The following is a 12,872-nucleotide window of genomic DNA, read 5'->3' on the forward strand; positions in this document are numbered from 1 at the left end:
CCAAACTCCTGAAAACCGTAGCACACGAGCCCACGCTCCGATACTACCACGGTATATAGAGAACTGATACTACTAGGCTGATTTCGTCGAAACCTGAATAACTCGACGCGCCATGTTCTGAAACGTTCAGTGTGGTGAGCGAGCCTGGCCCGCTATCAGTGTTTCCGTGTTGGTTTTGCGAGTGCTACACGCCGCACACCAATCATGACCAAGAAACGTAAGACGCTGTCACCGCCCCAGGAAGGACAGAGTGATATTTGTGCAGATTTGAAGAGGTTTATTGTGGAGGAAAATGAGAAATGTGTCAAACAGATCGTGGACTCAAACAACAGGCGGTTACAGGCGATAGAGGAGTCCTTAAACTTTGCGATGGACTCCCTCACGTCAGTGTCCAAGCGGCAGCGCGCAGCGGAGTCGGACATTACGAAACTGCAAAAGGAGACAGCTGACCTGCGGAGACGCCTGCAGCAGATAGAAGTCGGCGAGGACAGGCAGCAGCAGGACAAGCGACTCACCTGCTTGATCTTCTCCGGGCCGGCGCTGCAGCGCCTGACGAGCCGAGAGGACGCCGCGCGCCTCATCAAGTCGCTGGTGCAGCAGTACCTGCAACACTCCCTGGATGGCTCCCAGGTGAAGGCGATGGTTCGCCTGAAGAACGGTAAAATACTTACCGAGTTTACCACAGCCACGCCCGGATCCGATCGTGACTTCTTGTTTCGAGCTAAGTCCCGGCTACGCGGTTCAGGACTGTATATAGCCGAGTCGCTCACACCCCGTCGGCAAGCTATGTTTGTGGAGCTACTGCAGCTCAAGAGGGAGGGTGTCGTCTTCTCCGTCTTTACCCGGTCCGGAGATGTGTTCGCGTGCCGGGAGCGTGACTCGGCCCCAATCCGGGTCAGTGACCTGGAGGCGGTGCGCCGGCTGGCCGGTGACCGCGCGCCCGACCTCCGCGCGCAGGGGCGCACCCAGGCGCGAGGCTCGGGAGGACAGCAGCCATCGACTCGGAGTGCGGAAGAGAGGGAGCTCGACGGAGGACAGAGGAGGGAGGAGGCAGTCTTCAGTCCTCGGGGCAGGATGGAGATGGACACGCGCAGCACTGGTGACGCCACGAACCCAAGCCGGCACGGCTCCTACTCTGGACCGGATCGCCCTAGCGAGGCGGCGAGCTCGGTCTCCCGCGACGCTGGCGGAGAGCGGATATCACTCCTAGACTGCGCTCGTGAGTCGCCAATCCAGCTGGTGCAGTTGCAATCCAGTTCCCCACCAATCGAAGAGGGAGTATCTGAGGCTGACGTCGAAGGCGGCGGCGTCCCGATCGTGCCCCGTGCGGGGCTCGGCGCCAGAGTCCGGTCAGCGTCGGTAGGTGCTCGACCGGTCGTGTCTGGCTCCCCCGGTTTCGGCGACCTGGCGGCGCCCGTGTCGGTGACCGTTCCGAGCCAGGCGGCTGCGGCGGCCGGCCGGGGAGACGCGGTAAGCGAGCAGAGAGACTCTCTGCTGCCCGGTGGACAGCGGAGTCAGCTGACCGAGCGGCTGAGGGGGGCGGGGGCTGGGGCAGCGGGGCCGTCGGGGCGTGGGAGGGGCGGGACGAGGACTCCGTCTGGCACGTCCAGGCCGGGAGTACAGGGCGGGGATGGGAAGTTCAGAGATATTAGACAGTACTTCTAGGGTGTAATGTGTTCTGATCTGATGTGGATCAAGTCCGAAGCGTTTCCGTTTCCTTTTTTGGAGTGGAGTTGCTCAATGGCACATTGCCATTGGCCTTCGTATGCAGATGTTTTGTCGATTGAACACCCAAGAGTAGTTAGCGCCGTGTCCCATGTGGATGTGTTCAGCATTGTATTCATACTGGAGGTCGGCTTCTGGACGATGTATATGAGGTGCCGTTTCGCTATGTTTCTTACGTTCTGTTCATGTGCCCATAGACGGAGTGGTGTCCCAGGACCTGAGCGCCGGAGGAGTTGCTGCGTTGTCCGTGGCTGCGGCGGCGGGTTCGGCGCGGCGCGCGGCGGTGGCGACTTCCGAGGCGTGCCCGCGGGCCCTGGTGTCGGAGACTGCGGCCTCTGGATCGACGGTGAGGTTGGTGACACTCTGTGTCACTCCTCTCGTGGCCTGGGCTGGTCGCTGCCGCCCCCGCCGGCGGCTTCGGCGTCGGCGGTGTCTATCGCGCACTCCTCTCCAATAATCCTGTATTCCGACTCACATAACTACCCACTATCCTACCCACTAGCAAATAAGCACGAACTACACCACGTACCAACCTCATTCCCAGCGGCATGGAAACTATGGCTGAGCTAAAATTTATGACATATAATTGTAGAGGGCTAGGGAGTCGAGAGAAAAGGAGAGATGTTGTTAACTTTCTTAAAAAGCTCGATTTTGATATTTATCTGCTCCAAGACACGCACCTTACCGAAAGAACTGTACAATATTTCAACACTATATGGAACGGAAAATGTTATCACTCTTTTGGAACTTACAATAGTAGAGGAGTGTCAATATTATTCAAACCAAGAGTACAGCACAATGTGATTCATGAGGAACATAGTCCTGATGGAAATTTTCTCACTCTTACCTGCACTATATTTTTAAACACATACACTATTACGACAGTTTATGGACCTAATGACGATTGTCCAGCTTTCTTCGACAGATTACACGGCAAATTTGAGACGATACCTAACGAAAACATGATAATCGCCGGCGACTTTAATTTCGTAGCAGATCACTCACATGATTCAAACTATAATCGACAAAATAACCCAGGAGCAAAGAGAGCGTTTTCTGAAATTATAGAACGGTACAATTTGATCGATACTTGGAGAGAATTGCATCCTGATGGCGATGGTTACACTTGGACAAGACCAAATCCGGTCAAATTCGGTCGACTTGATCGAATATATATTTCAGATCACCTAATTACTCACATAATATCAAGTAAAGTATGTCCTGGATACCGGTCAGACCATAATATGGTAACTCTCAGTATCAAAGAGCCACAGTTGAAAAGAGGCCCTGGGCTATGGAAGTTTAATTCGGCATTACTGGAGGACACTGCTTACAAAAAAATTGTTACAGAGATCACAATTAATACAGTAAGACAATACGCAATTCCTATTTATGACGAGGAATTTATTTCAAATCCAAGTAATTTCAAACATATCCAGATGACTATCAGTTCTAGTTTATTTTACGAAACATTACTGATGATGATCAGAGGAGAAACGGTGCGGTTTTCAAAGCAAAAAGCAAAGACAAAGAGAGAAAAAGAAAATAAGTTGTTAACGGAAATAAACAACCTAAATGACATATTTAACAGAAGCAAAACACAAGAGGATTTAAAGCGATTAGACGATGCTAAACGAAAACTAGAAGAGATGAGAAAGCCCCAAATACAAGGTTTAATAACAAGGTCCAGAGTAGATTGGTTCGAGGACGGAGAAAAATGCTCGAAATATTTTTTGTCATTAGAAAAGAGAAATGCTATGCGAAAGTCGATTCAGGTTATTAGGGATGGAGAGAAAGTGATAAGTAACAAGGAAGAAATACTGCAACGATTTTCACAACATCTACAAACTAAGTATAGAAATAATTCTTCACACAGTAGAAATATCTCCTATCTAGAAAACATCGGAAATAAACTATCTGATCAACAAAGAAGCGACTTGGATACACCATTAAGTTTAAGAGAGTTGCATGATGCTTTGAAGGGAATGAAGAAAGGTAGGTCACCCGGATCTAACGGCTTTACATCGGATTTCTTTAAACATTTTTGGGAACTGATTGGAATATTTCTATTTCGTGCCTTTGAAGAAAGTCTAGCAAACAAAATCTCAATTTCATCACACAAAGAAAGTGTGGTCACACTAATACCTAAACAAGGAAAGCAAAAAGACTCTATCAAGGGATGGAGGCCAATTTCTTTGCTCAATGTTGATTTTAAGATTATTTCTACAGCGATCGCGAATAGGCTAAAAACGGTAATGGAGGAGTTAATATCGCCCACGCAGACAGCATACATTAAGGGACGCTTTATTGGGGAGAACACGCGTTTGATGTACGACATCATAGAGCATGTTCGCAACACATCATCTTCTGGATTGATAATGGCAGTTGATTTCGAGTCGGCCTTCGATACGGTCTCGTGGGACTTTTTGACAGAAGCGCTTCACTGCTATAATTTTGGACCATATTGCATTGACATGATTAAATTGTTTTATCTTAATTCCAATAACTTCGCTCGAATTCTCTTAGATGGATATCTTGGTCCAAAAATAACTATGGAAAGAGGGATCAGACAGGGGGATCCGGTCTCCGGATATTTGTTCAATTTGGTAATGGAACCGCTTACAAACCAAATATTACGGTCCAGAAGTATAAAAGGCATACAAATCGGAATCAATTCAGAGGCAAAGCTGTCGCAATATGCTGACGATCTCATAATATTCTCACGCGCAGAGCAGAGCTCTGTAGAAGCTGTATTAACCCTATTAGTGGCAGGCTCCTGGCTACCCCTATTAGTGGCAGGGGGGGGGGCTGTTTACGACCCCCCCTTGATATCTCGAGATCTAACGGGCCGATTTTCAAAATTCAAACGGCATTCGATTTCGCTCAACGTGATCTACATTTCTAAAAAATAAAAATTAAGAAAATGTCAAAAGGGGGGTTGAGGGGGGTAAAAACGGGCAAATTGCAGATACATTTTAGACTGTTTATCACGGCCAGGTTTCTGAACCAATCTTAACGCAACTTTTGCCGATCCATAGAGAATGAACCAGGAATTCACATGGATCCTAAAAATATGCATTTTCAAAAATCATAGGCGGATACAGATCATTGAGATTGGGGGTACACAAAAAGTATAGTAAATAAGGTTTTTGTTGGTACTGTTTCTAAAAAGGGTGGTAATGGTCTTGTTATGTTACAATTTTCTTATGAGAGAACGACTACAATTGTATTGGTCATGCATAGGCGGTGTCAGGGCACCTTTGTTGGGAGGTAAAACATAACCCCCCTTTTTGGACGCCTGGATCCGCCTATTATAGCAAAAACGTGTCAAAAGAGGATGCACAATAACTTTGTACTGAGCTCGATAATTTTCACTCGGCAACAGGATTACGCATTAATAGAGAGAAAACAAAATGTTTGCAGATAGGACAACAAGTTGATAGTTCTTTTTTGAGTAGTTCAGGAGTACAGAAAGTAAGTGAGCTGAAAGTGTTGGGAATAATGTATAGCGATACTAATAAAAACATTGTTACACGAAACTTACAAGAAGCGCTACCCAAAGTCAAACAGGAAATTGCACAATGGAATAGAAGACATCTTACGCTAATCGGGAAAATAACGGTTATTAAAGCGATGGTCATTTCAAAATTAGTACATATTTTATCATCGTTGCCAAACCCGAGCAACGACGAAATAAAATACATAAACAATATACTGTTTAAATATATTTGGAGTAATGCTCCAGACAAAATAAAAAGAAAAAAAGTTGTTCAAGAATATGAAAAGGATGGATTGAAAATGATTGATATAAGATCATTTATTAAAAGCCTTAAAACAAGTTGGATGAAAAGATTATTCTTGTCTAATGAGCGATCTATGTGGGCAAATCATTTTAAAGAAAGTGTTCCACCTATCTGTGAGTTAGTTTGTTATGGGGCGAAAAAATTAAGACACATTGCAAATAATATTGTTCAGAACACATTTTGGAAGGATGTTGTTAACAGTTGGGCAGATTTATGTGCAGATTTTCCTGTTTCACCAGAACAGATATTAACTGACAAAATATGGTTTTCAGACCATACTAAATTTAAAACAAGCATCATTCACGAATGGAATACAAAAGGGTTGCGATTTATCGCAGATCTATACTGCAAAAGTAGTGGAACACTGTTGGATAGAGAAACTTTGAATCAAACATTTAATATAAACATGACTTTCTTGTGTTATCTATCATTAACTCGAAGTCTACCACGTCAAACTGAGTTATCCAATGCTGTTTCTGAAATTGCGTACCCTAATATACCATACAAAGTAACACTGCTCTCTAAAAATGTAAATACTTCGCGATTAGCATATAAAACATTTATCGTCTCGATATATAACGAAGAAAACACTCTGCCAACACATATCAAACGTAAATGGAACAGAGATATTGGGTGTATGCACGAAGGTACGTTATACGATGTGCAGAAATCCACAAAGAATACACACCTGCAAACTTTGCATTACCGCATTATAAACAGAATTATATCAACAAATACATTCCTATTCAAGATTGGTAAATCCGAAAGTCCGTTATGTACTTTTTGCAAGGAGGAGAATGAAACATTATATCATATACTGTGGGAGTGTGAAAAAGTAAAAAACTTCATAAAAGAAATAATAGGATATATAAAAGACAATTATAACATAATAATACGCCTTACAGCACAGTCCTGGTTCTTTCCGAGGATCGGGGAAGAGAGTAAACTCAGTATAATAATAATTACAATAGCCAAACAAGTAGTCTTTCAAGCAAAACATAAGAACAACACACCGAATATCAATCAGTTCATTGCGTTACTGAAAATAGAAGCTGAAAAGGAACAGATAAGTTCTATTAGAAATAACAAGAATTTGCAATTTTTAGAAAAATGGAGCAGTGTATCGAAAATCTTGTCTGACACCCAACCAACTCCTCATCCCATCCCTCCTCAGCCCTCCCCACATCCAATTAACCCACGCGGGCGAGATACCTCCGTCGCTGGTGTTTGTCGTCGGGGGTCCGGCGGCCGGCACGGTGCCGCACCCGTCGCCAGGCGGCCCTTTCGTCCGGCCCGCCCGTAGTGGCGTGCCCGCTGGCGCTGCTGCCCGCGCCGCAGCCGGGCCTGGCCCCGCTCGGCCGGGACGGCGCGGCGGTCCGATGGCACAATGTTAGATATAATATGTATGTATAGTTTGCTAAGTTTTGAAGAAAATGTTAATGTAGGTCGTGTTGCCTGTAACACGCACGGATCGTGCTCTATGGAAGTAGTTCAGTCCATAGACGAGGCCCCGTAGCAACGAGATTGCCAGTGCTGCCACCTGTACCCACTGTCCATATAGGTGGCGCTGTCCTGCTGCAAGGACATATGCGTTGTGTCAAGCCATGTATGTGTGCTTTAAATACAAGCGTAACTCGAAAAAAAAATGTTCTGAAACGTTGCCGTTATGATCATTTTTCAATTGGTCCACCCTAAGTGGTCCAAACCGGTCCAAACCCCCTGAAAACTGTTGCAGATGAGCCCATGCTCCGAAACTACGGAACCGATTTCGATTAAACGTTCCGTTCACCATTCGACGTGCTGTGTTCTGAAACGGTGCCGTTTTCACCCCCCCCCCCCCCCCGCAGCAGGGCGCGTGTGGATCTCCAGCTCTACTTTTACAAATGTTTGTTATTCTTTGTGGGAATGCATTAATTTGGGTTTTAAGGGCTCATTTCTATTTTCAGCGAGGAGAACATTCCTTCCGAAGCATGTGAGGCCCACGCTTAGTGCTATTGCTGCAAGAAAGAAGAAGCAGAAGCCGGCTCCTCCAGAGCCGAGGTCTTCTTATATTGAATGGTAGGTAACTGCGCTCTGCCGCCTAGTGGCGTCCATTGCACCGTTATATAGTCCCGCGCCGCTGCTCTGTTTTTTTTTTTTTTGTCAAATTATGCGATGCCTTTTCTTTTCACACTTAAGTGTGCTCGTCAATTCTTAGTCTGCCATTTTTGCGATTGATGACGAACGATGACAATGGACAATGGACATTAGCAACTGTTATGATTTTAGAAGTTCATGACTAGACATGGAAAATGTCATTGCGACTGGCAGATGTAGTGAAAAACCGAAGAAATTACTAGGTAGGAAGTGATGTTGTGTTAGAGCTCGCAGAACACTACATTAATGCATAAAAAAACGGGGGACGGTTGTTTCAGCTTTCTTTCGACAATGCGTTGTTTTATGTAAGTATCATTATCGATCAATTTACAAAATTTTGTCCCTTTGACGATTGACAGTCATCGTTTTAGACGCCGTTAAAACCTTCACCGTTTCATGTTTTATGAGGGAGGTTTGTCTGTATCGACCTCCGCCGCACATCTCCCGTACGGTGCGGTGACAGCGTCCCTGGCGGCCGTTTCAGGAACTACCCGGCCGAGCTGTTTGCCTTCTCGGCGCGTCTGGGAGAGTCGGTGGACGAACCGCTGCTGCGGCGGGCGCTGACGGAGCGGTCCCACATGCTGCAGAGCCAGGCCGAGCGGCGGCGGCTCGGCCTGCCCGAGAACGAGGTGGGCGGGTGGCGGCCGCGGCCGGGGCGCCGTGGGGGGGGGGGGGGGGGGCGGAGGGAGTTTCAGCAATAATGTGCGTGTCACTTACATGGCACCGGGAACCCTGATCTTCCGGATGTTCCTGGCCTAAAATTATGTTAACCAAAAGTGCACGAGGTTCATTGCCAATGTTGTGATACTGAGGTCTATGTTCCAGTATGTGCTAGTTTCACGATAGCGTATCGATGATGATGTTTCAACTGACCTCACCCTGCGGCTGACTCCTCAGGCGGACTCGGCCAGTAACTCTGATCTGGCCGAGCGCGGCTCGGACATAATGACGTCTTACATCAGCGGCTGGCTGCGCTCCGCCCTGCCCCTGCTCCCGGAGGAGGGCGTGCAGTCCGTGACGTCATATCTGACGTCACAACAGGAGCTAAACCAATTGGCCTCGGGCATCGGTCTCAAAGACATCGTCCTCTCTGAGGTAAATTTTCTTTATTTTTCTTGCTGATCTTCAACATGTGATAGGCATTTTGTTTTCACGCATTTCACAGAAGCTTGCTATGTTCTTTTATAAGCAGCATCGCTCAATATCGTTGGCCTGGTGGCTGCCATTCATGCAATTCTGCCACTCATATCTCATATCTTGGTACGCGATCTCATTTTATCGGCCGCTGTTCCTTTCCTTGTTACGCACTAGCACTCACGTCCTGACTCCATGGTATGCTTGCGTATCCTATCATGGCAGCCTACCCTCGCGACTTTGGGAGTACACTCCTGTCCCACTCTGACAACTGTTCTTCTCATCCCTCCCTCAGGAGTACCCTTTTAACCCAGACGCCCGCCCTTCCCCCTCAGGAGTACCCTATACCCCACCACTGCACAGTGATGCAAATGGGGTTCACGAGTGGCCATAAATACGAAAAAGGCCCAAAATTCAAGTTAACTTAATCGAATAAATCGTAATATGGTCAGTCAGACAAATGTTTGGGGTGTCTGAAAAAGTATGATTTTAATGTTTTTGTCAAAACCGGCCTCGTGTAGGATTGTCAGAAGTCGAGACATTTTCGATGCCGTAAAATGACTGTCAGGTACTTGAAATTCAAGTGCCGCTAGCGTGCGTTCATGTCATACAAACTGCAAAAATTATACATGAAAATGATCCCCGAAACCTGCTGCTTCTAATGCCACGTCATAAAAAGCCGTATCTATTTTGGTTTGGCGGTGAGCTAGCTATTTTTAATCATGTTGCAACCGCAGTTTTTACCAAAAATATTTGCTTTCAATTCACCTACAGCACTTCACACAGTGTGTGCCCGTTAGTGCACCATCTCATAGCATTCCCTAATCATTTCTGAGTCGCATCGTGAAAGAATTAAGGCGTTAGCACAGGGCTGACCGGCGCTACAGAAGTTTTCGTCCGGCACGGTCGGGTGCCGCGGCGCAGCGGGCGGCACGGGCGGCCGCGCCGCCGCGCCGCCCGGACGCCGCGCGGCGGCACCCACCCGACCACTGCGCGCCCGCTGAGGCACCCGACAGCCCGGACAAAAACCTCTGTAGCGCCGGTCAGCCCTGTGCTAGCGCCTTAATTCTTTCACGATGCGACTCAGAAATGATTAGGGAAGGCTATGGTATGGTGAACTAACGGGCACACACTGTGTTAAGTGCTGTAGGTGAAACGAAAGCATTTTTTTCTTAGTAAAAAACTGCGATTGCAACATGATGATAAATAGTCAGATTACCGCCAAAGCGAGTGAGCTACGGCTTTTTGTGACCAGGCATTAGAAGCAGAAGGCTTTGGGGATCATTCTCATGCATAATTTTTTCAATTTGTACGAAATGAACGCAAACCAGCGGCGTTTGAACTTGCGAGTGTCTGACCGTCATTTTACGACCTAGAAAATGTCACGACTTCTGACGATTATACACGTGGCCGGTTTTGACAAAAAGATGAAAACCATGTGATTTCAGATGCCCCAAACATTTGTCTATTCGGCCATATCGCATTTAACTCGATTTGGTAAACTTGACTTTTGGGTATTTATGGCCACTCGTGAACCCCATTTGCATCACTGTGCACTGACCCCTTACGGCCCCATCAGAAATCAGAAGAACCCTTTACCCCACCACTGACGTCCCCCCCCCCCCAGGAGTACCCTATACCCCACCAGTCACCACTGACCTCTTACCCCCCCCCCCCCCGTTCAGGAGTACCCTCCCTCCGAGGAGACGATGGCCCGGTGCCTGCGCGCGTTCGTGGCCGCTCTGGCCGAATCCTCGGGCGAGGAGCGTGCGCAGCTGTTTGTCCGGGACTTTGTGCTGGCCCGGCTGGCCACGGTCGATCTCACTGCCGTCTGGCAGATCGAGGTGAGCTTCTTGGGGAAGGGGGGAGGCAAGGCCCTAAATACAGGGGGAGGGATGGTGTTGAACAGACACAAGAACTCAGTCGTTTGAGCTGTACAACATTCTGCTGTGATCGTTAATGAGTTATTCCGTATTGTTTCGCCTTTTAAGTTGTTGCGACTTGCGATTCATGTCTCTATTCTGTCTGACGTAATTCTACTCGATCTGTCATAAAGGAGTCGCTTTCAGTGATAGTTGTCCACTGTGCTGCCTGTTTAATGACCAGAATCTGCTTATGTTGCTGTCCGACCGCCGACGTTCTGTTTGGTCTGTCTGACGTGAAGTCTGTGCTCTCTGTGCTGTCTGACGTGCTTTCTGTTCTGCGCACAGGAGCTGCTGTCTGTGCTGTCTGACGTATAACTGTCTGTTCTGTCTGATATGCTGTCTGCACTGCGCACGCCGCACAGGATCCGCTGTCTGTGCTGTCTGACGTCTGTCTGTTCTGTCTGACGTACTATCTGTTCTATTTGACATGCTGTCTGTTCTGCGCACAGTCTGGTATTGCCTGACATCTGTCTGTGCTGTCTGACATGCTATCTGTTCTGTCTGACGTACTGTCTGATCTGTCTGACATGCTGTCTGTTCTGCGGACAGGATCCGCTGTCTGTGCTGTCTGACGTGGTGTATTTGCTGTCTGTGCAGTCTGAGTTGTCTGACATTCTCTCTGTTCTGCACACAGGATCCGCTCTCTGTGCTGTCTGACGTGCTCCGGCGCTGCGGCCGGGAGCCGCCGGAACCGCGGCTCCTGCGCTCCGCCGGACCCGGCTCCTTATTGGCCGCATATGTTGTCGGCGTCTACTCGGACCGCAAACTGATGGGCTATGGTGGGTGATTGGGGGATGAATTGGTGGGATATTTAGCTTCTGAAGGGTGGTGAGTTGCATTGGGTGGACGTGACTTGCGTGCAATTTTCTGGTATAACCTAGTTTCTATTTCAGTCGCATTCGACACTATTTTGACGGTGTCGCTTATCTCTCCACTGACTTCTATAGTCATCGTTCCCCCTCCCTCCCCGCTTTCCCGCCAGCCCCGGGCGACTCGGTCTCGGAGGCCACCGGACTGGCGGCGCGCGCCGCGCTCAACCAGCTGATGGGCGTCTCAGAGCGGAGCGCTCCGCTCGACATCCGCGCCGAGCGGACGCTGCGGCACGCGCCGGCGGCCGCCCTGACCGAGTGGAGGCCGCTCTGAGGCGGAGCGCGGAGCCGCTCTCTCTGCGCACCTCGCAGGGAGGGAGGGTGTGGGTGTGATAACGTGTCGAGGCAGTGCCAGAGAATGTTGGGTGATCGAGGGTAGGTAAAACGTTTGGTGTGATGCGAGTGAGTGATCGCCGTTGGTAGGCCGATGGTCGTTAGTCGTTACCTGGCGGAGAAATTATGAGACAAGGGACATTGAGAGTATGGTCGAAGGCTGTAGTTGCTCGGGAATTAAGAACGTGAGGTGAATGCAAGCTGTACGATGGGACTACGACCGCCTTTTTTTGCCGACGGTTATCTTGTCAGATATTGATACCGGAACACCACGATACGGCATTATGCACCATCATGGCTTATGCAATTTAAATGAAACACGAAATGAGTGATCATGGCATATTATACACTCACAATTTGAAATTTGACGTGACGCGTCTTAACTGTCTGGCTGACTGCCTGGGAGATTCGTGCACATCGCAGTCCGTTGAGCCGCTATTTTTTATGGGCAATATGCTGACAGACGGCTGATCCTTCCTTTTCATCCTCACATTTAAAGCTCGGAAATAATAGGGCGGATGACAAGCGTCTGGTCTGGAAACAGAACACCATGCTTTCGGGATCAATTTCTATACACACTTGTGGATCATTGCAAGGTCAATAATTCTCCCCTTGATAAAGGTGAAGAAGCTTGATATCGGAAATAAATAATACCGGCAATTACTGATGACGAAAGTAAGCGGTGCGAGATTTCAGGTCCGGTGAATCGTAATCCGGTTTTGGCAGTGAAGAGCGTATGACACCGTGCGACGTGCGCTTTTTGGTGTGCCAACGAGTCGCCTATGGTTCGAGGTTTCAAGGTGCAGGCATTTAGTTTAGTTGAGTGGATGCCCGATATAGTTTGGAACATCGCCGGTAGACACTCGTAATTCGTTGTAAGTCGTAATTCCTTTTCTGTCAGGAGGGTCGGTTTATAGTTCAGGGCTTTCGGTGGTCAAAAACTTGTG

General features: G+C 48.1%; 1 protein-coding gene across 1 annotated transcript; it reads left to right on the forward strand.

Moving 5' to 3' along the window:
• Positions 1 to 369: 369 nt before the first annotated feature.
• On the forward strand, positions 370 to 12,293 carry LOC122390763. Its single transcript, XM_043384018.1, has 8 exons — positions 370 to 1,349; positions 1,923 to 2,071; positions 7,475 to 7,586; positions 8,149 to 8,293; positions 8,562 to 8,759; positions 10,484 to 10,642; positions 11,358 to 11,502; positions 11,706 to 12,293. The coding sequence occupies exons 1-8, from the start codon at positions 370 to 372 to the stop codon at positions 11,864 to 11,866; spliced, it is 2,049 nt and encodes a 682-aa protein (XP_043239953.1). The 3' UTR covers positions 11,867 to 12,293.
• Positions 12,294 to 12,872: the final 579 nt, after the last annotated feature.

This window comes from Amphibalanus amphitrite, unplaced genomic scaffold (genome assembly GCF_019059575.1).
Source record: "Amphibalanus amphitrite isolate SeventyFive unplaced genomic scaffold, NRLGWU_Aamphi_draft 000407F_arrow, whole genome shotgun sequence".
Taxonomy (NCBI): Eukaryota; Metazoa; Arthropoda; class Thecostraca; order Balanomorpha; family Balanidae; genus Amphibalanus; species Amphibalanus amphitrite.